Source organism: Tauraco erythrolophus, chromosome 5 (assembly GCF_009769465.1).
Source record: "Tauraco erythrolophus isolate bTauEry1 chromosome 5, bTauEry1.pri, whole genome shotgun sequence".
Classification (NCBI taxonomy): Eukaryota; Metazoa; Chordata; class Aves; order Musophagiformes; family Musophagidae; genus Tauraco; species Tauraco erythrolophus.
Window position 1 is genome coordinate 2,151,365 of NC_141469.1, and position 27,696 is coordinate 2,179,060.

A 27,696-nucleotide genomic window follows, 5' to 3' on the forward strand; every position below is an offset into this window, starting at 1 on the left:
AATCCAGGTTGATCAGGATGCATTAATACAAATGCAGAGAGGCAGCGTAAGAACTGCAGTGCACAGACAAAGGGACTTGTTGCACTGTGAAAAAGAAGTGCTGTGTGGACTGGAATCGACTGTGCGTGTTTTAACTGGGTGGTTTGTGGATGTCACGGTCCAGCACCGACACTAAATGGCAGGGCGCTGCTCTCCTTGCAGATCTCATGTTCCTCCCTCACCTCTAGACTTGCCACTTAAAATATTTTTCTATTTTTTCTTCTGTTTGCAGCTTATAGGTGAACTACCAAAACTTGGCTATTACTCTCGCTTAGACTGAATTTCTTCTCTTTTGGTCAGAAAAATTCCTTTTGCCTTTTTTTTTCCCCCCTTATCTGTCTGCTTTCTTTGCTCATACACATTCCTTGCCCGCCCCCCCCTCCCCGAGGAACGTAGGAAATGATCTGCTGCCTGATCAATTCCAATAAAATAAGATGGTGTCAGTCTGCACAGGTTTCCTTTCTTCAGTGCTCAAGGTTTTATATAACCAAACACCTCTCTGATTCAACACATTTTCTGAGACGTTTCTTATTATGTCTGCAAATGAAGTATTTGGCAGATTTCTGTGGGTTTGATTGACTACACAGTTACAGTTTTGTGTCAGGAAAGTAGCATTTTACTGGCCAGCTAGGAGGAAAAATGTGGAAATAAAAGGAAATCCCTTCTCAGAAGTTTGTTTATGAAGTGTTATTTTACTTGCTTGGACTTTCATACGTTATGCCTGCCAGTGGCAAGACATGACAGTTCAGTTGACTACAGTGGAGCTGCAGCAGTTGAAGATGGGACACTGTGTTGCCAAATGTAAGTGCAAACCAGGAAAATACAACAGCATTAACAAATAAATTCTTTAGTTTCACTTCTCTTTTCAGTTACTCATTTCAAGTTGTATTTGTGATGCAGTGCATTTGGATACTCTTCTACATTCAGTCCTGCCTTTTCAGCAGATGTTTCCGTGTGCTGTTCTGCAGGGAGGCACTGGAAAGACAAACAAAACAGGCTCTGAAACTCCACAGAGAAGCCACCAAATTCCTGGTGGAATCAATGATGCGTTCTTTGAGTCATGAGGAAGCTTTACCAAGTGGCAACATGCCCAGCGTGGGCGAGAATTAAACAGCTTTCAGAACGAGATTTGGAGTAAATCACTATAAACATTGCAAGCTGTTATGTGATTTAGAAAGGTGCTCATAAGTTCACGTTTCGTGTTTCAGGTGGAATCCTCTTTAGGCCCTGTGTCTTGAACAGCTCTTACTGACACAAGCCTGAGGCAAAGGCAGAGCAGTTTTGAGGTGTTCTCCTCTGAACACTGTGGCTTTTCCCACCCGGTGTGCCACCCTAGAATTGGCTGGGTTTGTTGTCCTTAGAAAAGACAATTCCTAGGCACTCAGAGGCACTAAAGCCCAGTTTGTATAGCTGATTTTATTCTCGTGTAATGACTCTTGTTTCAGCAATTAAATTTATCTGCCTTTCAGGTGCTAGCCCATTCCTCAGCAACCAGAGTGTTTTACCTTCCATGCACATCACAGTGATGGAAAACTCAGCCTCCTCCAGTATGGGTGCCAGTCCACCCAATAGTGTCTTCTGTTCCAAGTGTGAAGTACATACTGTTTCTGAGAAAAACATCATGAGTGGTGCCGGCAAAGAGCATGTGGAAAACACTCGGGAAGAATACTCACGGGAAGGTAGAGATGTGCAGAAGAGGCTGAATGAAGTGAGTTTCAAATTTGGGGCAGTTTCTTAACTATAGATGAGCTTTTGTTGTTTTTGTCGTTGCTGAGTCTTCGGACCGTTTTGCCAGCACTATTTTGAGCAGCCTCTTGGCTGCTGTAAATCGTACTTGGCCGTCATGATTGCCACATGTCATTTGACAGACAGAAATAGGCAGTGGGTAATGTTGTTGGCACGGTCCCTGTAGTGGTGTTCCATGCGTAGTCAGTCCACTGCAGCACAGTGTGACTAGCCAGCTAACTGAGTAAAAAAAAAAAAAAAAAGAAACAAAAATAGCCTCTTAATTCCCATACCCGTGCTGCTCTCAGTCTCATTTTTTCAGGTTGTGTATCCAGTATTTTGGTTGGGTTAGCTTGGTTTTGTTTTTTATCTCCTTTAGACAACTGAGCTATATGAGCAACAGAAAAGCAATTTAAGATTGATCGTTGCTGATTTGCAGACCAAAGTGATGGAAGTGCAGTTGGAAAGAGATGCGCTTCAGGATACCAGGTATGAAGGCCAAGACAAGATGTATTATGGGTAGTGTATATATGGGCTTTGAAAGGCACACCAGATCTCAAAATTGAGAAACCTGCCCTCAGGAATGAAAACAAGGATGCTGGCACCTTGGTTTAGAAAACAGCTTATTATGTCGTTGTAAAAAACAACAGTTAATCAATGTAAGTATCTGTCATGGTTTTAGGCTGATCCAGCAACTAAAACTCACACAGTCTCTCCTTCTCCAGTAAAGTAGAGAGGAGAGAAAAAAAAAACCCAAAGGGACTGAGGGTTGAGACAAGAACAGAGGGAGCACCCACCAACCATGGTCCTGGGCAAAACAGGCAGAGCTTTTCTCAAAGCAAAACAGTTTATTAATGATTACTTAGAAGGACAAAGGGAAACAAAAACCGATTACTTGAGAGGACAGAAAGAAACAAAACCAGATCTTAAAACCGACACCTTCCCCCCCCCCCCCCCCCCCCCCCTTCCTTTTCCTCCCGGCTCTACCTCCTCCCCCCAGCGGCACAGGGGGCAGGGACTGGGGGAGTGCAGGTCAGTTCATTCTGTGCTGTTACTGCTGCCTCTTTCTTAAAGGAGAAGGAGTCCTTACACCCTTTTCCCCTGCTCCAATGGATCCCCTACCCACGAGGAAAAATCCACAAACTTCTCCAACGTGAGTCCAGCCCACTGGAAACAATCCTCCCCACAGATTGCTCCGGTGTGGGCTTTACCACAGTCTCGGGTACTTAGGGAGCTGTAGCCACTCGCTCCGGCGTGGGTCGTCACGCAGACTCCAGATGCCTCTCTGCCTTGTCGTGCACCCCAACACGACCATGCTCAGGCTCAGGCATCTTCTCCCCACGGGCTGCGAGTGGGTCGCTGCTCCACCGAGGCCGTCCTGGTTGCAGGGGGCCGCCTGCCATCTCACCATCAGCCGCAGGGGAAACTCGGCTCCGGCACCTCCTCCCGCTCCATCCTCACTGACCTGCTGTCGATGCGGCTGTTTCTCTCAGATCTCAGTCCTCTCCAGGTGAACTCAGCCCAGTGGGCACCCCGGGAGTGGGGTGCCCCCGAGTTCCCCAGCTGGCTCCGCCGCCGCCATTCTCCGTGGGCGGCGCCGGCCTGACGCAGGCAGCTGCCCGGCCGGGAGCCAGGGAGCGGGGGCAGTGCCCTCCTCCCTTCTCTGGTCGATCCTGGGCGAAGCACCTTTTCCGGTTCCCTTGTCCTGACTTAAATAGGGCAATTCGCAGAGGCGCCCTATTGGCTCAACCCCGAGGGGGATGGCAGTCTGATCTGGTGGCCAGAACTCAGCCTAACCCGGTTCCAAAACTGGGGAGGTCGCAGGGAGCAAAATCCCTCTCCTGCCACCAGAACCACCCCCCCCTCCACATCAAACCATGACAGTATCACACCTATTAGTCAGGATAGCAATCCATGTTGTGAATCCTGTTTTTTAAATTATTTCTTTGGTTTCCAAATTCAGACAAAAGGAATCCCAGAGCCAAGAGAATGTAAAAACGCAGCTGAAAAGTACTGTTGAAGAGCTGGAAGCTGCCAACCAGCTGCAGGAGGAGACGCTGAGGGAGGCTGACAGCCAAACTGAGCACCTGGAAAAGATGATACAGAGCCACGAGGAAGTACTTCTGGAACTACATGGCATCCTGATGGACTACAAAGACAGCACAGGCAAGAAACTCTGTGAACATGGGAATATTGCAAGCCTGCACATCCACAACCTGAGCACGACGTTTGCTGACGTCCTGCGAGAGTTAGACTCAGAGGTGTCATACCTCAAAGAAAAGGTTGTCCTGGTATGTGAAGAAAACGCTACTTTTTCTTCCAACACCGTGTTCTGTTTCTCAGAAAATATTTTTTAAAACTCCAAGAGCTCCCATCTGAACTGGCCTAAGGAAATGGTTATGGCATCAAGAGGTGCAAATGCTGCTTTGCAGTTAAGATGGCAGGTGCTGATACGTCAGCCTTTTAGACTGTCCCCAACTTGAGATTGGGTTTATTGCTGGCATTTACCCTGTGTTGTGCACGTTTTCACAGTTCAAGGTGGAAGCAAAGGGAGGGAAATTACACTGTGAAAACTACTGTTTAGACCCTCTTTTCTTTAGGAGTTAGCATTGTTATCTGTTTACCATAGGTGGAAGAAGAACTTGAGTCATTGAAAAAAGATTCACAGACCCAAAACCAGCTTCTGCTTCAGCAGCATCAAAATAGGTACTTGTTCTCCTTTTATTTACTCATAAAACATAAATAGACGTTTTTTCAGCTTCCACGGATAATTCTTTTCTGATGTTATTGGGAGGAGGGGAGTGGCTGGAGGCAGCAAACGATGTTTTTGAGGACTTAAAAAAGGTTCTATTCCAGATGTTTATTTGCTCTTGACTTTCTACTGCTTTCTGTGCTGACAATTTCGTGTTTTATTCACTGCCTCAAAAAAAGATGATTTTCGAAGGATCTGAACACCTTACTTAGGTGTGATTGGTCATTGAGGTGGACATCTGGAATGTGTTGCAAGACTAGTTCCCCTGATAACAGGAAAGATTTTGGTGGTTGCATGAACTTTTTCTTACTAATTTCACTAAGAGCTTTGTCCTTCATTGTTCAAGAAGTCCTAATTTCCCCAGCTATCCACCCTAATATACAGTAACCTGTTCAAAATAAAAGGGTTGATAACTGGATACATGATATTTCGTTCACAATAGAACATAAAAATAATTACATTTCTGGCTACTGAAAAATACCATTACCTCTTCAGTGGAGAAGTTCCTGTTTGCCAAGACTAAAATTATAACCAGTGTTTTCTAAAGAAAACAGGATCGAGCAGCCAGGAAGTGAGTGTGAACAGGAGGTGGCAGCAGTAGCTGACAAAGCTGACATTGCTCACAGCTGTGCAAACAGTATCCAAAGCCAGGGGGAGACCATTCAGTAGGTTTTTTGTTTCTAGTGTAGAAAACGTTAAGAGTAACCTTAATTTGAGAGAAAGCCAGTGCTGCTGGTATACTCTACTCTCTGCCCTACGCTTGTGGTTTCTTGGTGTCTTTGTTTAAAGAGTTAAACAGTCCTTGCATAAATAATAGAGTGAAACAAAAAAGGGTAAAAACAAAAAAAAAACATGAAATCATGCTATGTAGAGGAGAGGCAGAACAGCCATGCATTAGTCAGGCTCAGAGAATCAGGAGACTTGGGCTGGTTCTCTCCTCAGGCTGAGGAAGAGGAGTCAGGCCAGCAAAGTCAGTGGAAGTTCAAACTGGCTTGAGCTGTCAGTTCTCTTCATGCCACCAGCTTTTGGAATGATGAATTCCTGTTATCTGAATTGTCAACAGTTTCTGCTGAGTGCCTGGCTAGAGTTGAGGGATGAAGGGGTTTGTAAGCTCAGAGCTGTGGCTCAGTGCAGTTTTGGGTGGCTGCATTGCACCGTGACCTTTGCCTTCTGAATGTTCTATGGATTTGGATACAAAATTGATTTCCAGCAGCATTATCTGCTGAGTCACTGACAAGAATGGGTAAACAGTTGGCTTGTTTGCCTACGTGTGCAAACACTAATGAACGATAATTTTAAAGAAAGGGTAATTTTCATTTGGGATCCATAGCTGTGTTGATACTGTTGAAATTCATAACAGTTGAGTGAAAATAAAAAGACACTAATTCCCGCTGGCCGCTTGATGACTCAGAAATCAGCGCTCAATGTATCAGTTAAAAAAAATGAGGACATGCCGTGCAGTGTTGCAAACTTAAGATGAGATTTAAATATCAGCAGGCATTAAGATCTGACTTGCATAGTGACTGAGTAGCTGATAGCACAATGCTTCTCACTTCAGCTTGTAGAATAGTTGGGGTGCACTTGAAAGCAGACTTGGCATTTATAGAACTTCCTTGAGAATAACTGAGTTATCATCAGGCATAAAAAGCATCAAGATGTCAATTTGTGTAATTTTACGTGAGCTGGAAATCAGAGAGCAGATCTAACCAGTAAGAAGGTGTAAATTATATGTGATGCCACTGTGAATGATAATCATACTTCAAAGGAGCAAGTTTCAGTGGTCGTACTGATGGCAGTGAAAACAACCACAAATGTTTCACACAGTTCTTAGAGTTTCTAATTTCTCCACCTAAAACTTTTCTTAGAGAACAAACAGGAAACGAAAATCCAGCACCTTCACATGAAGTTAGTCACCTGGAATCTGAAGTTTCTCAGCTGCATTCTGAATTACAAGAAGCTAAGAAGATGTATGAAGACAAGGTGTGTATGGATTTGTAGGTGAGCATTAGTGCCAATGAAACTGGATATGTGGCTATCTGAAACGTTCTGGATACGTAAGGAAAGTCTTTTGATGAGGGATGGCTTCGGAAAAACTGTGTGGACTGTAAGATAGATTACATTATCCTGAACTCGATTTGTTTGTATTATTTTTAAGAATGAGTTGTCTTTCTGTAACACAAAATAGCTTTGCAAAACTTAGCGAACACAAAATAGTTTTGCCAAATGTATTGAGAGCATACCATGAACGATGCCTTCTGGAAACACACAAAATGGTTCCGCACTACAAACATCACTTGCACATGCAGGACAAGAGCATGGTTCCACTAGAGAATATATCAGCAAAAACCACGTGGTAAAAATAGCTGCTAAAGTCGTACTGCCCAGAGGAATTCTTCGGTAGCTTTATCTTGTGAAGTGCAAGGATGGGAGAACACAGAGGTTCCAGCAGTGCTCGAGAAGCATTCAGGTGCCCAGCGATGCCCCATTGGGAGTCAGGAATCTTTTAACAGTCATTGAAATCCAAAGGCTTCTTACCAGCAGGATGTAATATAGGCAAAAAAGACAGGCTGGCCAGCACCTGTGTATTCAAACGGTTCCTTAATCCCATTAGAAAACATTAGTCTTGACAAACTTTTTTTAATCGTGCTTCTTCACAAAGAGCAACTTTGTTCCAGGTAGTACAGCAGGGAATTACTGCAGTCAACTGGAGAGAACCTTAGAGTCCCACCACAGAATCTGTGCCATGTCACTAACTGCAGCATTTTATATCCCCTTTCCATATCACATCTGCTGTGTCTTTCACTCACTTCACTGCTTTGGATTCCAGGTTCCAATTAGAACATCTTTCAAGTTTTTTCATGGTTTTGGTGAAAGGTAATTAATGTTTTCCTTAGGAAATGACCTGAAAACAGTTGCTTTCCACTCCCTTTAAAAATCAGTGGAGCCGACCCATGCAGAAATGCTTGATGGATCCAAATCCAGCTTAAGTTACAAGTCATGAGGATTTAGGCATCTTTCTCCTACACACTATTGAAAGGGAAAGTTCAGATCACAGGAGTGCTGTGAGGTTTGGCAGAGCTAGTAGCCTCTGATCCAAAAAGGTCTGCGAATGGAATGGCAGCGATGTGCAGCTCAAGCCTGTGGAGCCATGGCGTACGTGTACTTGCACTAGAAAGTGGAGCAGGAAGAACATTGTGTTTTATCATTTCTGTAGGTTTCCACTTTTATCCATTCCATTGATTCACATGTATCAAAACTCACACTAGTCAGTTGCAAAAGTGACTCTTTTTTTCATGTTAGGTCTGTTTACCTGAGTTCTTTTTACTTAAATCATGCAATGCACAGCATAAGGTCATATCACATCTGTAGCTAGAACTGTAGAGTATATTCCTTAGGCATGTTCCCTTTCATAATGTTTACCTCATAACAGATGTAAAATTGGAAACTGGGAATCAATTAAGGCTATTTTTCTCTGGCTACCAACTCCAGAAAATGTTTGGTTTGTGCTATGTATAGAGGAATATACTACTTGGTCCATTAAAAATTGCTTTTGAATAGGAAGTGTAACACACTAAATTGCTACGGTAGACTTCAGTGAGAGGCAAGTTGGTAGCTGGAGATCGTTTGATCTCAGGCTGTTATGTCGAGTCATTCCTGGGAAGGTGTGAGAGAATCTAAATAAAGCTTTTACAACTGTACGCCTCGCTTTTACAACAAGCGTTTCTCTGCAGCTTCTCTGGTAGGAAAACCCCTTAGCAACTAGGATTTTCAAGGGAGTTGGTGAAAATTAAAGCCAGTGTAAGTTGTTGATACCAGGTAATTTCAGCAGTTAAAAAATCTGGTGTTTAACCGAGTGGATATAAATGTAAATAGTTAAATGTTCTGTTTGGATAGAAACCTAGGGAATAACTCTTCAGAGATGACATTTGGACTTCTTTTGAGTAGAAACTGTAAGAAAACTAGAATAAATCCGATGTGCTCTTTACAATAGAAAACATGAAGATAATTCTTAATGAATTTGTCTTTATTCTAGGTCAAAGACCTTGAGAAGCTGTTGCACCGAGCTCATTCTGAGAGAGCAGAAGGTCAGACAGAACAGGATCGACGTAGCAAAGAAACTGGAAACCTGAATGATCAGATTCATCAATTGTTGGTAAAACAAGTGATAGTGTTGAAAAAAATCATACTTTCTAAAAGCTCCTTACTGCTGGTGTTCAGATTTGCACACTGCTTCTTTCCAAAGTGCAGCAGAACCCTTATAATGAAGTTTGAGGATTGTTTTATACTAGAAATTTGAATTAGCTGTGAAGAAAGTTGCCCCAAGGCCTTTACCATTAGCAATACAGGACATTTAGAATTAAGATTAACTTTGTCACAAATTCAAAATCCTTGAATCCTATGCAAATCATATTAAAGATGCTGAGCCACCTGCACTTTAACCTCACGGTTTAGATCCCTCTGTTAAGGAACCTTGGTCCCTTAACACTTATTTTGCAAGACATATCTGGGATTTTCCTAACAGCACTAAACATTTCTTTTTCACTCTTGGAGAACATTCACAAATTGAACACACAATATAAAAATGTTCTACCACATAGGGTTGATTTCATCACAACTGGCTTCATATACTATAATTAGCCTTGCTTTTCCTCTTATATAAGATTATTCCCTAGTGACTGAATTTTGGGATATTAGTTTGTGTGGTTTCATTAGGTTTGTTTGCACAGTTAGTGTCACAGTACTTCTGAAGGAGATGTTGAAACTACTTCATTCCATGTGAAGATCTCCTATTCAAGAATATGTTAGTGTCAGTCTTTTCCCATGGGTTGTACATAGCTATAGAGAAGACTGGAGTCAGAATATTGCATAATCGATGATGAGGAATCTAATTTTAGGATTCCTTTTGCTTCTGTGTCTTTAACTCACATTCTCTGAGCTTCCTACTTAGTTCTCCACTTCAGCTTTAACAATAAGCAGATATTTAACAATAGCGAAAGTTATGATTAGCAGAAATGCTTATTGATCATTCAGTTTGGGCACGTTTTAAATTCATATTTTTGAAATGAGTAGCTCTGAAATGTATATGTCAGAGTTTTTAATAGTATTTATGTTTTAAATTATCATTTCTAGTTTTAATTATGTGCTGTTAGGCTTACTTCTGAGGTGGAAAAGATTTTAGCTCTGGAGAACATGTGACAAATTACTGCATGAAATGAAACAAGCAATGAACAGTTTTTATTAGTAGTAAAGATGGGCATTTATCAAGAGCAACCTTCCTTGGCGTGTAACGTTGTGCTTCATTATTTTTCATTTGGTGTTGACATAGTATAATCTTTTCTCATTTTGTAGCTTATGTTAATTTTGGGACAGATATAAATGACGTGAAAGACTACAGCGTTGAGGTGTTACGTGCTTCAAAATAATTACAGCAACAATATATGAAGTCGAAAGTTACTGCTTTGTTGGAAGAAAACATTTGGGAGGTGTCAGACCAGTTTAGCCAATATTCCTGTCTTCTGCTGAGTGTAAATCCATGCAGTAGTCACTATCAGATTTGTAACCCTGTAATGGAATGTTGCTGATGTTAAGAGAAAGAACAAAAAAAAAAAAACCAACCTAAATGTGATTCAAAGAGAGAGATGACTTTGATTTCTTGTAGGCTCAACTTCATAAAAAAGAGAGAGAACTAAGTCTAGAAAAAGAGCAGAACAAGCGATTTTGGGGTGGGAAGACAGAGAGCAGCATCACCATTGACCATCTGAGGAGAGAACTAGACAAAAACATGCAACTGCAGCGCATGGAAAACACCGTGCAGGAAAGGAGGACTGGACGTCACAGACAGATGGAGCGCCAGGTTGGTGAGCAACTGAAGCAGGAGAGCCTTCAGGACAGAACCTGCACTGGTGCTGGAGGCTGTACTTAGATAGAAACACTGTGACTCTGCTTGCCATGGTTGGGAGGCCTCTTGGAGCTCATGTGCCAAAATTTTCCTTCCAAAGATGTAGATCTATGGCAGTCAGAATTCGTGTTATTTTTTTGCTATTACTCTCACCTCTCCAGCCTTCATTTCTCTTTACTGATGAGAAAGTAAGAGAAAATTAATGTTCTGCTGATAGTGTGTTTGATTTTGACTGTAAACCTCCAAAACAACAATTTGTAAGTTTCTGGAAAGTTTCATGCTGCCAGACATAACGAAGGTAGTATTTTCGGTAGTGAGGCATAATTAGCAAATTGAAGGCCTTCGTAATGCCTTACTTGATGTAGTGCTTAATGAAAACATAATTAAGTTTGTATTTATAACTCTAAGCTGAATGCAGTGCTATGTCAGAAGAATTACTTCTGACAAAGTAGATGCCTAGGCACTGACTTGTAGTTAATTCTCCTTTTTTCAATACTCAGCCCCTCAAAAATGAGCTGTACTTAGGTAACCCACTTTGCATTATGAGTAAAGATCAAGTTAATTCCTTTATTTTCTACCAACTACAGGCTTGTGCTACCTCATGCATCGTTCTACATTTTCTTAATCCATTATTTTTTCCTTCAAAATTCTCCCACCAGGAAGCTGATGCCTTTCTTGTTTATCTATGTTGTACTATTAGCAGTTCCTGAGTCACAGTACTTTGTGCTTTAAGTGGTGCACGTTGCTGCCTGCAGGAATAAAATCAGTAATAAATTGTTCATGTACATACATTTTTTTCCCAACTTACAGTGCAGTCAGTTGAGTTTCAGCACTTACAGTTCTTTAGACCCAACTACTCTAAATTTTATACTAACGTTGTTGGTTTATTCAATTTTTTTACATCGGTTTAACATTTTTCATTTTCTATGATTAAAAAACCCTGTATTCTAAGCCATACTTTATTTATTAAAATGGAGAAAGAGGAGAGAAAACCAGAAAAATCACATAGTCATTGTAGACCAGACCATGCTGACCTAATTTTCCTGTAAAACTAAGATATTTAAGATGAACTATGGAAAACGAGAAGTGACAGGAAATTCTAAAGGTAGAAATAAACGTTTCTCTTGGTCAATCCTTGTATTGCTATTATTCAGATGGCTGCAATTCAGGAAGAAAATGAAAGCACTGAAAGAATCTCCTTTTTGATTGTCCAGGTGGAGTCAACCAAGGAAACACTCTGTAAAGTTGCAGAAGATCTTACAGCCAAACAGATAGATTTGGAGACTGCTGAGAAGAGCACGTCAAACCTTACGGCCCATCTGCAGGAGAAGGAGAGAGCCCTTGAGGTTACCAATAAGGAAATGAAGAATCTGCATTCACAACTCGACAGTAGGATGCAGGAGCTCCAGCATGTAAATAATGAAGAGGACTGTTCACTCACCGTGCAGTCAGAGTGTGAAATGCTGAAACTGCAGCTGTTAGAGAAGGAAAGGGTTATTGAGATCTTCCAGGAGCAAATTGCTAACATGACCCGGATCGTGGGCCAGCACAGTCGAACTGCTGGAGCAATGGAAGTTGAGAAATCTCAGCTTATTAAAGAAATAAATGACTGGAAACTTGAAGTAGAAGAGCTTAAGGTGTGCAAATGATGCTGAATTTATGTCTCTGTAAGACAGTAAATGTCTTCTGGTTTTAAATCTGTACCTTAATGTGCTAATACTGTGGGTTTAAAGCAGGTTGGACAATGCACCTTGAATCCTAACAGTGCTAGAAGAGCTAGTGGGCAGAGAAGAATAATATTATCACATTACCAGCAAAAATGAATAATTCAGTGGTGCAAAGCAGTTGCCAAAAGATTTGTGAAAGTTGGAATATAACAATTGTCCACACCAGTAACAGAACCAGAAATACAAAGCGTTACTGAGAAATAACAGACAGTGAGCACTCAGAATTCCAAACTGAGGACACTGTTTACAACTAGTTATTTCTCAGACGAGAATTACAGGATATGGTAGTCTTAGACAGGTCAGCATCATCAGAAAAAATGTACCCCAGATAGGGAATTTCATCCTCTTCTGTCAGAAGGCAGTTGAGCATTAGAAGTGAATACGGAGGTAGTGCTACAAGAGGATGGAAATAATTTTCATATGTACCTGCTAAGGTTAAACATGTTGTGAAGCCATCACATCAGATTCTGTTGTACCCTTTTTGCCTGGATTAGCAATTTTCACAAAAGTAATTTGTCTGTTTTACTCTCTTTTTCTTTCTTGCCCCAAACTGTTCTCTGACAACTGAGATTTAAAGTAATGATGATGTCTGCACATCTTTGTGGTTATTTCATATAATTATGTATATTACACATAATTACTATTGGTTTTTATGTAAGTAGATTACAGAGGATGAGAAAGAAGCCCGAATACGTGAAATGGAGGCCAGACTGAGTGAGCTGGAACTGGAGAAGATCAGACTGGTGAATACATGCAGTGAGAGGCTCCATGCACTTAATGATATGAAACTGGAAAAAGACCAGCTAATGAATGAACTCCAAGCCGGTCGGAGTGAGCTAGCTGGCCTCGCAGGTAGGCAGCCTCAACTTAGCTCAGCTCTGATAGCTGCTAAACTGGGCTGATGTTAAAAATAAAAGAGCAGCTTCCTTACTGAATCCAAATACGGCTGCTGGTACAGCAGAAGGTTCCCTGCCAGCACGGGATGGTCCGATTGCTTCAGAGAGCTGTGTGGTGGTTCGGGATTCTGGCACAGGATGATGGGAATACAGACTTTGTGGCAGTCTTTCACAACCCTGAGGAAAAATGCTTAAACCACCTGTCTCCGGAGACCAGAGATGCAGATCTCGTAGATCATGGGATAGAAACTTGACTGCTTTTGCCCGAGCGTTATTTAAGAGCACTAGTGGAGCCCATTAACCATCTGTAGTCAAATTACAGTGGAACTTTGTTCCTGTTTTGTTGTAGTGTTGCTAAAACATTATTTTAAAAGTTTATGTTCCAACTCCACTGTTTTCACCTCTAATGTGTGGGGAAGCTGGCTGAGATCATATTTAAAAAACAGTAAAATAATTAGAGGCTGGACCCACCAAAATTCAGGGAGATCCTCTGTTAAATGTGTGCTGCAGCCAGCCAGACAGCTGATATGCTCTCTACACACCCCTGTACTCCCATAAAATACCCATTGGTAACATTTCTTTCTTCACAACTCAGCTCTACTTGTAGACTCATTAAGTTTTTAAAGAATTAAACAGATACTTTTGTGGTTTTACGTGAAGATCTGCCTTAGGTTTGTTCCTGGTGAAACAGAAGCTTTTGCTGACGTGCAAGACAGTGAACTACTAGTGCATTTGTTAGCAGTGGATGTTATTTGCTTGATGCCTTAGCCATCTGCATATCTAATACTCCTTTAAAGACAGCAGGTGACAGATCAGTAATCTTAATCCAGAAGAATCCTAATTTTTGTCACTATAATGTCAACGTTTCTCTCACCAGAGGGATTTGAAGATTTGAAGAGGGATTACCAGGATAAAATCGAGGAAATGGAAAACACTGCAAATAGACTGAAAATGCAGTTGAAATCTGCCCGAGCTGAACTGGAACAGACCAGGACTGCTCTAAAGACTATGGAGGGATCTGATGGCCACGGTAATTATGGATTGAACTTCCCAAAACTCACACACATTTGTCTTTTTCTAAGTATTGATCTCTCAATAGATGTTGTGTTAATATTCCAGCTATTTTGTGAAATAAATAAACAATATTGCAGATGAGAGCATACTTTTATTTTACCATTTGCTACATTCTGTAAAACTTGAACCATGAGTTGAGTGTTCTCAGGTGATCTTTACGCAAAGTTCCAGGAAACGCTGTCTTCTTGCCTTGTGTGTGTGTTAGGTCTGATGCTTCTACCTTGGACAGAACTCCAGCTGGTTCTAACGGGTGGTTTGCACACGAGTGACTACAGGATCCTGGTTTAACTTATTTATTCTAACGTATTGCTGATAACTGACTTCCAGCGTCTTTCGTCAAGACTCAGAACGCATAATCAATGTTGATCATTGACACTTAACCTTTTCTTTTATCATTAAGAATTAACCTTTTCTTTTCCAGCTATAAAAGTTGCAGTGGGAATGCAGAAGAAGATCACAGCCAAGAGAGGACAGATAGATGCATTGCAGAGCAAGATTAAATTCTTGGAAGAGGCAATGACAAATGCAGCTAAGGTCACAAGAGCTCCATGAGAAAGTATATAACTGTGTCTAGAGAAATTTTTCTGTGGAGAAATCCATGGCCAAAAGCACCGTTGGCCCAAGAAGGACCAAAGAGAATCTTACTTGATGTAATGGGCACCTTCCCCGTCCTTCTGATGGCATATATTAGGGAATATCTCCACCACATAAATTAGTTTTACATTTGTTCTTCATGAAAGAACAGTAGTAGTTTCAATGAGAATCAAGCTCTTACATATCAGTTCTTTGTAAAAATGTCAACTAATGCACTCTGTATCCTTCTGAATTTGGCCCACTGTGCTTCCCCTCTTTGTTTTCTGAGGCAGTTCTTTGCAGTTCTGGTTGTAACCTCTGTATGTCAAGGTCTGTCTAGAATATTGAGGTCTTTCTAGCATTTTCTGTGACAAACCATTGTGTTACCAATAGCTGGTGTTTACCGAATGATAATTTATATTTGTTCACTGTAACCTGTCCTCTTTCACTGACTTTGGATCTTGCGGATCCTGGAGCTTAAAATTCCAGTTTCAAAGTGCATCTACAATATGAGATGCTACATCAGGACTTGTCTGATTGTACTTTTCTTTATAAGACCTATTTTCTCATTGAAAAGCCTCATCTTTCTGCAAGGTGCAACAGCTAAGCTTCTGAAAAGGTCAATTCAGGTCTGTCAAAGAGAAATAAAAAATGCCAAAAACAAGTATGTATAATGTAGGTAGTTACAAATTCTTGCCTCATACTTTGTTGTCCTTGTCTTAAATTCAGGAGAAGCATTATCTCAGAGAAGAAAATAGTAAACTAAGTCAAGAATTGAGCTATATTACAGCAGAAAATATCAAGATCGCTGGGGAACTGGAAATCCTGAGATCGCAAGACAAACGTCTGAAAGAAAAAATATCCAAGATGGAGACAGCCCTTGATAAGGTAATTTTAGGTAGCTTTCCGTGCAGAGAGACTGCTGGGTGCTTTCCTCTGCAGTCACTTGGGAAGAGAAAACGTCTGACTTCTTGCCTAGGCTGTGTTTAGTGTGTCCTACTCACATGTACTGTAAGATACTCGACTGAAGAGATGTCTGTAGTTAAGACTGTCTTCTGGTTTTTTACTGGTAAAAGACTTATGTGTTCATTAAGAGAATTCTTGATTTACTCCTTACTAGCTCAGGGAATTAAAAACTGCAGGGAATTTAAAGCAGATTGATCTTCCAGACCTTCCACTGACTCTTGGCATAGCTCCTCTCCCTGGCAAGAGAGACTATTATTCACCAAAAACAGGGGCTCGACTGGAGCTGAACGTGAGCACACACTGACTCAGCACACTTGTCCATGGTCAGCTCCTCCTGAGACCTTAGTTAGCCAGCTCTGGATCCCTCAGCGTGAGGGAAATTAAGGACATCCTGTTGTTTCATTTGCATTTTTCAGTTGAGGTTTCTGATGCTGACACACGTGACTCTTAAGGCTAGGTTCTACATTTTGGTGACTCGCAGATAAATCCCAGGTGCCCTACAGGTAAGCTGCTGCTCTTCCAGAAGGAAGAGTCTTTTTCAGCTGCTCGGAATTCCAGCTTTTCAGGATGTAAACTTCCATTTAAGGTGTCGTTCTCAAATTGCTTTGTTATCTTAAAAAGATAATAAAAGTAATTGCGATACCTCGTCCCAAGTGTGGCATTTCTTAATTTAAATGCTTGGTGCTGGAAACTTAACTTTCTTTAATATATTATATTAAAGAAATATATAATATTTCTTTAATATTATATATAATTATAGAATATTTCTTATATAATATAGAATACTATATATTATGTATAATATATAATATTAAAGACATAATCTGCAATATCTATCATCGTGCACAGTACTAGCCACTGACAGAGAAGGTGAGACACAGTGGAGGCAGGTGCTTTCTGAAAACTAGCACGCACCGTACACTGAATAACAGTTCTTACAAATTAGTAAAGGTTGTACTGGGTCGCCTCACAGGATGCCAGTACATACCATTGCAGAGCACCCAATGTATAAACATCGTAAAGTGTAACTGGCTGTCTTGCTCGTGGTTGGTGATTCAGAGTTAAGTGTTCAAACAGCTGCTGCTTGTAACCATACGTCCACAGTGCCTCAAGGAGCCTGCCCGTGCCTCGTAAAGCAGGACAGAAAGAGCCAGGCTTTATTTTAAAACTGAAGAGGGAGTTATAAAAGCAGTCTGGTTCAGAAAGATTGATCTCTCTCTTTTTGCAGTTTGGCTTAGGGCTTCCTTCGTTCTTTTTGCTATCCTGATAAGTTCTCAGTGAAAAACAGCTACGTTATTACATCTTCTTACACATTTTCAGATAAACTTTTTAAAGAAGAAGAAGTATATAACAGCTTACCAAAGACAGGTCACCAAAATTATCAGCCATCCATTTGAAAACCTTAAGTGTAGTTTTGCCTCATTAGCACAGTTGAATTTCGTAGTCCTGGCGGTGTTCAGTAGGGTTAGGACTGTCCCTGACAGGATTAGCTCCCTTCTGTGATCTTACAGTGTATTATGGATCACTCCTAGGATCATATAACCAGTCACTTGCTTGTGTAAGCCTATCAAGAAAGGCACCTGGTCATCTTGCAGTATTTCTGTACTGACAGCGGTAGATAAATACAGCATCCGTGTGTACCTTGGGTCTTTATCAGAAAGAAAACACAAAAGAGCGTAATCCACAGAAAATGAGCAAAATTAATTTCTGCTTCTTCTATCCTCTCTTCCAGGCATCCGTGCAATTTGCAGAATGTCAGTGCATAATCCAGTGTCAGGAACAAAAAGCGATGCGCTTCAGGCTGCAGCACACTTTAGATGTAAAAGTAAGTACGTTACTGAGAAGCACAAGTATAGATGAAATTACTTTGTGTCCTCACTTCAGGTTTAACCCTATTTATTGCAAATACTCTAAATGTGTTCTGAAACTCTTCTTTACATGGAATACCTCATTGCTGCATGGGTCATGTCCATAATTTCAGTTACTTTGCAGTGCTAATTACAGCAAGGGCAACAGAAAAATCGCTACAGGAATATTGGATCATATGCTTCAGCTGCTAAGCTTTGGTTTCAGTGACACTCCAACATTTTCTTGTGGCTGTAGGCAAATAAAAGCTAGAAATGTTCCTGGCATTATTACGAAAAATGAATTAGAGAGACAAGGTTTAACTATTACAGAAAGCACCAACAAGCTTGGGGCACCCACGTCCTTCTTCAGGTCTGAAAGAAAACCAGCACCTTAGAGCTACACACAGGCTGGAAACAAGGGCTCTGAGTTTAATTTGATTATTTAGTTGGTTAGGCAGAACAAAAAATTCTTTCTTCTTTCATTTTTAAGAAACTAAGAGAGATGTTAGTAAGAGGAAAGGAACTGAGGTATCTGGGACAGAAAAAGGCAGACATGTCATTGGCATCTGTGGAGCTATATAGCATTAGTGATAGATGAGGTGTGGGAAAATAGATCATCAAGGCTGCAATGAAACTACTGCTATAAATGAATGATACACTTGGAACAGTAGTTGTCGTAAGAAATTATCATTCCTTTTGATCACACATCCCAGTTGTGATTTTGAGTGAGAAATGAAATATTCTCTCCAAAACACAAATCTACGTAAGCAATACAAAAAGTACTTCTCATGAACAACGGTCAAGGTGGGGAATTTTGTATTCCAGTGAAAGAAATTCTCACCCAAGTGGGGAAAAAAAGGTACAAGAACTGTGGGACAGGTTAATTTTGTGGTAGCCCTGAGATGTCCTCCACTTGAATGGTTCCAGAGCATATGTTAAAATTCTGAAAATAAATGAAACCACCGCTCTTGCACCCAGTTCAGTCACTAGAAGGGTTATGTCTGAGCACACCTAATAAATACTACAGAGTGTTTTGAGAACTGAGTGCTGCATGTTATAAAGGATTTGACTAAAAGAGATGTCCTTTTAGAGAGGGCATGCTGTCTATACCCCTTTATTCCACTTGGCTATCCGTGCTTATTCAGCTTGGCTCATGTTTTTCTGCAGGAGCTGCAGGGCCCTGGCTACTCGTCAGCTTCTGCTTCAGGCAAGCTGCAGCACATGGTGCCTCTTGCCCACCTGCACTCTGCTGTCCTGCCTCCTTCTCCGAACTTGGCCGGCCGTGCCCCTCGTGGGAGTACCCACCTCACACTGGGAAACTGCACGGTAAACGGGGATATTCCAAAAACTAAAAATAACCTGGAATTTCTAAATGGGAGAGCATGTCATTTGGGAGTATCCAAGAGTGAATTCTTACCACCAAAGGTGAAGTCATTTTCTATAGCTCCTTGTACATTAAGGCCTTTCAGATTTTCTCCTTTTCTTTTCACAAAATATACGTAAAAATCAATTGGACAATGAAAAATTCTAGAGATTGTAATCAGAGTTTATGTTACCTCTATCACCAATAACATTTATAAACTATTAAAATTGAAGGTATTGATCTGTAGGCAGTTTGCTTTTCACTTTTTTTTTTTTGCTAGTACTTTACTTGCTGTAGATCACTTACATTTGGCAGTGAAAATAGACTTGGGCATAGTTGCTGGCAGATTTCATCATCTGAATGACCTGTAGTAGCTTTTAGTATTTAAATCTTTTCTCCAAGCTGGACTTCACTGATTTTCACCAAGTCTGTCCTAAAAGAAACATTGTTGCCCTTCCTTCCTTTTGCTTTTGTACATCTACATTCAAATTTCAATTAGATGCTAGTGTTGTTTTAATTTTTCATTACAGAAAACATCAACTCAAATCTCTCCTCCCAAAAAAAAAAAAATTTTTTTGTATTTTCTGTATAGATTTTGTGTGCTTCTCCAAAAGGGGCCTGATGTATCTCCTGCAGAACTTGGTAGAGGTCTTTTCATTAATTTTTACCTCAAGATCTGTAGACGGCAAGTTAGTGCAGATATTCTTTAATAATATTTTCTGGTTTACTTTCTGATGTGGTGACAAACATTTACATCAAGGAACAAAGGATAGTTAATTCTATTAAATCCCTGCAGCACCAGGCACTCCCATTCTCTTTTCTTTGAGTTAATCAATTTATACTTCTGAGAATAAAGAAGGAAAAAGGACCGATTTTTAATGTAATACCATGGTGATGACCTAACAGGTTGTAGGAGAACTTGATTCAAGGTCTGTTTGAATCTTCTTGGTTCCTGCATGATCAGTTACTGTAAGAAATGAAGCAGCTCCAACACTCGAGATGGACACCCTACCTAGTCAACAGCCTGGTTTCTTAGCCGGAATGTGGGATAGAAGGATTTGGTCTGACTCAGTATTGCAATGACCTGTTATGAAGCTGAAGATTTTTCTTCATATAAGCTCTGCTCAAACTACTGTGTTCCCATTGGAAATGACCTTTTTTTTCAATGAGAACATGTTAGAAAAATGTTTCTGGCCAGTTCCATCCACAGACGAGGTGTAAGTCAGTGTGAGCAGCGTGAGTAATCTGAAAAATCCCGTTCTTCACAGAAAGAATGATTCTTTCAACCTGGCCTTTGCCTCAAGTCTCGATCAGTAAAATGAGAATAATACTGCACTTCATCTCAGAGTACAGCTGTGACAATCGAGTGGTTTGTATTTACAAACAGCTCAGCTGTTACAGAAATGAGCGCGTAGAAAACACGCCGATACACCGGTATTTCTGCCTTCAGAGCTGTGTCTGTGTGCTGCACTGTAATACCTGGGATCCCAGGCTAAAAAGGAGAGAACAGAGTTGTCACATAAGCAAAGATTATTGGTTCTGAGTGCTGAGAAAGGTAATGGTTGTATTGAGTGGGAGGAAGCTTTCGTGATTAAAGGCTTACTTTAATATTTTCACCTTGAAGCAGTAGTCATAACCTTTTTACAACATTTAGTCGGAGCGCAGGTGTTAGCCCTGTTCTCCCTCAATTTAGTTGCTTTATGCATTTCTGTCAGATTTCCAGATTAGAGTGCAGTGACGTTAAGAGAGTATCATAGAATCATAGAACCATGGAATGGTTTGAGTTGGAAGGGACCTCAAAAATCATCTCGTTCCAACCCCCCTGCCATGGGCAGGGACACCCTCCACTACACCAGGTTGCCCAAAGCCCCATCCAACCTGGCCTGGAACACTGCCAGGGATGGGGCAGCCACAGCTTCTCTGGGCAACCTGGGCCAGTGCCTCACCACCCTCAGAGTGAAAAATTTCTTCCTTAGATCCAATCTAAATCTCCCCTCTTTCAGTTTAAAGCCATTGCCCCGTGTCCTGTCACTACACGCTCTTGTAAAAAGCCCCTCTCCAGCTTTCCTGTAGCCCCTTTAGGTACTGGAAAGCTGCAATAAGATCACCCCAGAGCCTTCTCTTCTCCGGGCTGAACAGCCAGTTAGCATGATTTAGCCTCAACCACTTCTTAACTAAAATGACAAAAAATCCGCCCTGCTTCCAACTGGTAAGACAAGAGTAGAGAGAGGAAAAACCTGTGGCTTTTTACGAGTATAGGTAAGAATTGAAAAAGAGAGTGCCTTTATAAATACTTTGTAACGGAATTATTTTATTTCTGATGCCTTTCAAGCCAGGCATTTTGAAGGAGGAACCACTGCAGGATCTGAAGAGGATTCTTCAAGAATTAACAAGCTCAGACAACGACGTTCCCACTGTGGATCTTGGCAAGGATGACAGCAATGGTGGGAGAAAATGGCCTTCAGCAACCACAAAGAATTCAGTGTAAGAGTAACATAATGTTATTTCTCTTGTGTGCCGTGTACTTGTATTGCCTTCTAAAACTTGGATCTGGCCATTCAGTGTGCTTCAGGTGCAGTACAGGATGCCTTTTTGCCAGGAAGTTGGGTTTATGAGTAAGCTTGAGATAAAGTGAAAGCTTCCAAATCTTCTGTTGTTTACCAGGTTCCTCAATAATTGGTAGGGAAACAGAAGGTGACTACACCATTTGCTTTGGTTGCTGGCTTTTTGCTTTTATTTTCATTTAGAATTCCATTCTTCTTTCTCTGCCTTATGTAAATATCTCTTCTCTCGTTGTTGAAGCAGGCAATTATTTTTTTACCAAACAAATGATAATGATAGCGGTACCTGAAGTTGAAAAATCAATACAGCACAAATTCTGGCGTTTCTAATGAGAACATAAGGATACTTCATAAAGGAAAATATAATTCATGGACTTTGATTAGGATCAAATTTATTTAAACCATGACGCTTCTCCCATAATACGTACTGATGGAACAAAATCACATCAGTCCCAATATCCTATGTATTCTGACTTTTCTTCAGTATTTTCTTCACATTGCACTCTGCTTAAAGAAGCAGCTTATCTTGTGAAAATGTGAAATGCAGTGATCCTCCTGGCACGGCCTTGGCTGTGATTTTGGCAACTATGTGTTTGTTTTTCCGTGCAGGGAGACTGCAGCTAGAGACTCTGCTGCTGGGAGCACCGTGGAAAAGCATACTTTGGGACGGTGAGAAGTGCTTTCCCTTAGCTGAGTAACCTGCTTCTTAAAGTACTCATTTGAGATTCGGTGTCTAAGGCTTTTTTAATATAGCATCAGTCCTGAGCTTGTTTGTATTGTTTTATTCATAATGCTAAAAGCTTCCTGGGAATTACAAAACAAAGCTGTGATGTTACTTTAATCCCTCTAAGAAAGGGCTCTGCAACTTACTTAAATCGTTTGCTTTCAATTTACATGTGTAAGATCTGGAGATTACACGTGAGAGTTTCACATTCTCCCTGTGGAGGCTAGCTAGCATTACCAAAACTGGGCATAATACTTCCAGAACACAACTTTTGCCATCGTTTTGCTTGCAGGGATCCTTCATTCTTGCATACTGCAGATCTTCAGTCCCAAGACATGACTCTGCCCTTTACATCCCTTGGTAAGTTTTCACCAGCCACATTTGAGGATGGATGTGCCATATCAGTGTCAAACTGGAATATTACAGAATGTTACAAAAATATAGTCCAAAACCAGTAGGTTTTCTTCAGTCATTTACTGAAGTGCCTATTGGCAGGTGCTATTACAAAGTCTCTATTGCACCTACTGCAAAATTTGTATCTTGTTTCAAACCAGCTCCACGGATTCTCATACCAGCATGCCTAAAATGGATCTTTTCCGTGGTCATTATTCATGGATAGCGATAGTCTTGTGTAATTAGCATGGATAATATTGTCAGTTTTTTCGTGCCTGAATTTAGGCTCTTGAATTCTGTATTCAGGTATCTAAATAGGGATGTACTTTTGAGAGCAATCAGATCATTGCAAATTCTGTTGATTTCCTTCCAAGTACTGGGTGGTCAGTACCTTTTGAAATGTGGTGACATGATTTCAGTACTGTAAAGAGAAGTGTAAGGATATGGCTTTGAGCATCAGGGTTTGAAGACAGAATCACAGAATCACAGAACGGTTTGGGTTGGAAGGGACCTCAAAGATCATCTAGTTCCAACCCCCCTGCCATGGGCAGGGACACCCTCCACTACACCAGGTTGCACAAAGCCTCATCCAACCTGGCCTTGAACATTTCCAGGGATGGGGCATCTACAACTTCTCTGGGCAACCTGTGCCAGTGCCTCACCACCCTCAGAGTGAAAAATTTCTTCCTTATATCCAATCTAAATCTGCCCTCTTTCAATTTAAAGCCATTGCCCCTTGTCCTATCACTACATGCCCTTGTAAAAGTCCCTCTCCGCTACAGTCCTAGCCTCCTTCTATTTTCTCACCCATAGATTATCCCTTCTGTGAATTTTCTGTGAAAATTGCCTGCAGATGCTGATATATTTAATTGCTCTCTGTTAGTATTTAAGCCACTGTGCTTCAGAGATAGGCTAGAACTCCCCTCTTTGTCCTGAGGAGCAACTACTGTGGGTCCTCTTTTTATATTTCTGAGTATTAAAGAAAATCTCCTGGGCAGTTAACGTCAGCCTTGTAGCAAACCTTCTGCAACATCCAGGGGTTTTTCCTGGTTTCCAAAATAGCTGCAAGTAGTGTTTTTTACATAGAAGACTCAAGAAGTAGTTGAACAAGGAGGGTTTGTTAGAAATCCCCCAAGTTGTTTTCAGCAGGTCCCAGGAGGGGTGTTATGAGTAAGGATACAGACTATGGGAAGAATAAGAGAAGAATTGCAGTAAGTCTTCCCCTCATTAGTTGCATGCAACCTTTTTTTTGCTTACACACACACACACTGTGTGCCATACATAGGAAAATATGTTACATCATCTGTTGATTGTGTATTTCTATATGTATCTTGTCTCTTTTCCTTATGACTCTCTTTCTGCCAGGAATTCAAAGCATGTCAGTCAGTTATGGGAAAGGAGGGAAATGGCAGACCTGTGTAAGCAACACTGTTTTTTCTGCTTCTTACACCTAAGTATTGAGATCTGAGTCGGGAGTACGATGTGCATTGTTAGCACCTGTGATACTGCCATCAGGCTGTTCCGGAGGCAAACATGAAGTGAGTAGAGTAGCCAGCAGAAAAAAACAGGCCCTAGTTTTTCCTGGGCAGGTTTACTGGCCATTCAGCACAGGACAATCACTTGAACAGAAATAAGCATGTTTTGCAAAGAGCCTAGAGTCTCCTGCTGCCTTGGCTACTGGTAAGGAAAGGAAAGGATGAAAGAGTGCAACAAAGGGAACCAGTAACTTTTACAGAGATAATGTCAAAGCTTGTATGGGTCAGGTGTGTGCTCACTGCTCTTTGCTTGGATATCTCCTAGGAGGTACATCCATCTTCTCAGCAGCTCCTCGTTATACATCCTCCCGCAAGAAGGTCTCTCAGGAGGACAGAAACAGAGAAAGGTCTCCAGTACACTCGCTGTTAACTGCTCGACCCGCTGACCTGGCAGCTGGTCCCAGTGCCTCACCAGAGCACAGATCATCCACAAGGAAGGCTGGCTCTCCAAAGGGTGCACCCACAGTCCCCCAGATAAGTAAGTCCAGTCCCATTTACTGATCCACAGAGCTTGGCTGAGTCTCTTCCCAGCCAGTACAGTGAGTAAGTGACAAACTGTAGGTTAAATTCAGCCATTCTGTAGAAACCAGTGGAGTCTCACCATCGTTCACTGGCACGCTCTGTGACAGTCTGTGATTGTGGTACCTGTACACTGGTTCTTCTCAAACGTCCAGGGATGACACAGGATTGCTCTTCCATTTATGGTTTCAGCAAGTGCAATTAGAGTATGCAAATTTATTGAAATGTAATTTCCTGATGCTTCATTTTAAAGCACTGCTCAAGTGGTTCTGGCCCACTTACCTGAGTGTGACCTGTTCTTGCTTCCATTAGGCTGCCTTCGCCCCATCACAGTTCTGTTGAAGTAGAAGGTTTTTTCTGTGATGAATGAATTGTGAGTAAAATGTAGCAGCTAGTTGCTGTATTACACAAAGATGACAGGAGATAAATTCCATACACCACTAAATTTAAGAGCTGGTGAATTGCTTTTTTCATGCTAATACACAGTAGGGATGCTTCACATAAATATTTGCAGTAACGGGCAACATAATTGCCTAATGTTAATATTTCTAATAGTTGTTGTGGTTAATGTAACATATTTAGAAAAGTTCTGAAGTTTACTGAAAACACTCATGTACTGCTGTGTCTCTGTAGCTCTCACGTGATAAAAATAAGCTTTTCTGCGTCACAAAATAGGTGTGAGGATGATGAACATTTTCAAGGTAGTCTGTTAATTACTTGCTAGCGAGCCAGGCTGTCAGGACTGCTTTATTACCTTTAAGTGGCAGAAAGATTCCAAAATGAGTAGGTACAATAGGAGAAACAGTTAAGCAATGGAATTTTCCAATAATACTTACCGAATACCATTTTTAAACATGACATTTCTCTCTTGTGCAAGGTCTGAAAATATCCTTTCTCTTAGAGGGCCTTAAGCACTGCAGGTAGGAGTTTGATACAGAGCTGCACACGTAGCTCTAAGCTAACAGGCACAACTCTAACCATAACTCCAAGGAGCTCAAGAGAACTAATGTTTCCTCCTTCTCAGGTGGGATTTTTTTTGTAGTTTCCACCTAATTTTAGCACGTCCGTATTGGGTAGTTATTTTATTAACGCAGAGTTCTCCTCAGTCATTTTATCTTTTGCATTTTAGAAACTTCAGGATCTTCTCTTTATGCAGAATGGGATCTAAAGCAGCTGGGCTGCGCGGTCCTCACAACTGAGCAGTCTTAGAACCTAAACATCGTTGCTCATTGACCTTTGCTTCCCCCAGCTGTCTGGCTGTGCAGAGATGAAGTGCGTATTTGTCAGCTAATCTGTATTTTTAATGCATGTTTAACAGTTAAGAAATGCCTATTTGTAAGCAGAGTGCAAACATTCCTGGCATTTCCCCCATCCAAGCGCTAAGTTGGCTGTGTGGGTGAGGACATGCACATTTCTGTACCTGTAGAGCAACACAGCCGTCCCTACCACGAGCCTCGGGTCTGGATTGCACCTGTTTTAGGAAACACGCAGGCTTTGTGGCGTGGATGTCTCTGTAATTGGATGTAAACCCCAGATTGTTTCCATGTAGAGAGCAGGAGATCTAGCAGGTCACACTAACCTTCAGTCATTGCTCATTCTGCACTGGTCTGGACCTTCAAAGACTTTGAATTTCTGGGTTTATTCCGGGCTTTAGTCTAAAGTTACATCTTTCTGTACCTTAGTTTTCCACCTGTAAAATGCAACTGACAGTACTGCTTTCCTTTGTACGACCCTTACAGTTTTACTGGCAAAGAGGGACTTAGAAGTCATGGGCATAAATACTGTTTTAGTTACATAAAGCACTTTTTCTCCATTCCCCAACTGGGGAAAATTATAGGCAAAATAGAAATGTGGTTGTATTTTCACTTAAACAGAAATACCGCTAAGTATAAATTTTTCTTAATAACCTTGTCTTCTTACTCATTTTCTTCACTACTGGAAGTTTTATTGTTTGAAAATGTATTTTCTAAGAACTTTACTTCAGATGGAATGTTTAAAAATGACTTTTTTTTTTATAAAAAGCTATAATAACATATTGATTAATAATTTTCTCACTAGCTTCTCAGCTCATGGAAACCAGTAGGAATACGTCTAGGAGGCTTCTGAACAAGATGGAAAGCCTGCAGAACCTGGCGGAATCATTACAGACAAAAAACCAAGGTGCCAGAATTTACCAAGAATATTCCTTTTTCACTTAAAATACACACACTCTCCAGAAACAGTTCTTGTTACCTGCCAAAGCACTACCTGTGGTTTTTGCATGAGGTCAGTTTAGATGTGCCTGCTTTACGAGCAGTACCCACTTCCACATTATCCTGCTCCTAGGAGAGTAATTAGATTAAGTCCACAGCGCACTGTTGCTCAGCCCCTTAACTCTAATAAGCTTCAAGATCTTTAACCTTTCAAACATGGCAGCTGGTCAGGGCTGCCCTCGTGTGCTGTCGTGTCCAATTAAATGAAATTTTTAACCAGCTGATGACTCTTTCATTGAAACTGAAAGATACTCTGACAGCAGTAGACTCCAAAAACCCCGTTTCACAGCAGTGGCCTCAGAAGCACATCCTTTCCTCCTCAACATTTTTTAAAATCTGAGATGACCGCAATGACGATGGAGAACTTCTCAGGTTCTCCTCTTGTTGCCTTCAAAGTCACTGGTAAAATGCTCATGAACTCCTGTGCTGGCAGGATGCCAAGTGAGGTGGAATTTCTTTTCTCTGCACTTTTTCTTACTGCACATTCCAGTTGATTCCCCTTTGCCCCTTTAAGTCTCGCTGCATAGATTTGGGAAATGATTATTTCCATACAGTGGAAAATTATTATATTATGTCCATAATATAATAGAATATATTACATTATTATATTATGTCCATACAGTGGACACGTGTCAGGGACATACAAGTGACTTGATTTAGGTAAAACTAATCAAATTGTTTACATAAAGTATAAGATCAGTGCTCTCAACTTTTTTTCTTTGCCATCCATTAGCATCTTCAGTTTGCCTGTTTTCTATATCCACATATATATTTATATTTGTAATGCATCAAGAGTTACTATATAAAAGGAGGGAGGGGGAAGCCTTTTATGTACACACTGAGTAAACCCA

At 41.0% G+C, this 27,696-nt stretch overlaps 1 protein-coding gene across 1 annotated transcript; it reads left to right on the forward strand.

The window, feature by feature from the left end:
- Positions 1-776: 776 nt before the first annotated feature.
- Positions 777-26,791, forward strand: CCDC158 (coiled-coil domain containing 158). The gene is made up of 17 exons (XM_086611964.1): positions 777-840; positions 1,509-1,747; positions 2,144-2,253; positions 3,728-4,055; positions 4,394-4,470; positions 5,071-5,181; positions 6,382-6,496; positions 8,550-8,669; positions 10,176-10,370; positions 11,570-12,052; positions 12,805-12,994; positions 13,916-14,068; positions 14,534-14,646; positions 15,415-15,573; positions 17,384-17,476; positions 18,666-18,795; positions 26,652-26,791. The coding sequence occupies exons 1-17, from the start codon at positions 777-779 to the stop codon at positions 26,789-26,791; spliced, it is 2,820 nt and encodes a 939-aa protein (XP_086468090.1).
- The last annotated feature ends 905 nt before the right edge of the window (positions 26,792-27,696 follow it).

What these genes read in the sequence shown, in the direction of transcription:
- CCDC158 (XM_086611964.1), top strand. Translation starts at nt 777, where the DNA reads ATGACAGTTCAGTTGACTACAGTGGAGCTGCAGCAGTTGAAGATGGGA. An exon ending in GGGACACTGTGTTGCCAAAT is followed by an intron (nt 841 to 1,508) that starts GTAAGTGCAAAC and finishes TCTGCCTTTCAG; the next exon opens with GTGCTAGCCCATTCCTCAGC. An exon ending in TGAGCTAGCTGGCCTCGCAG is followed by an intron (nt 12,995 to 13,915) that starts GTAGGCAGCCTC and finishes TTCTCTCACCAG; the next exon opens with AGGGATTTGAAGATTTGAAG.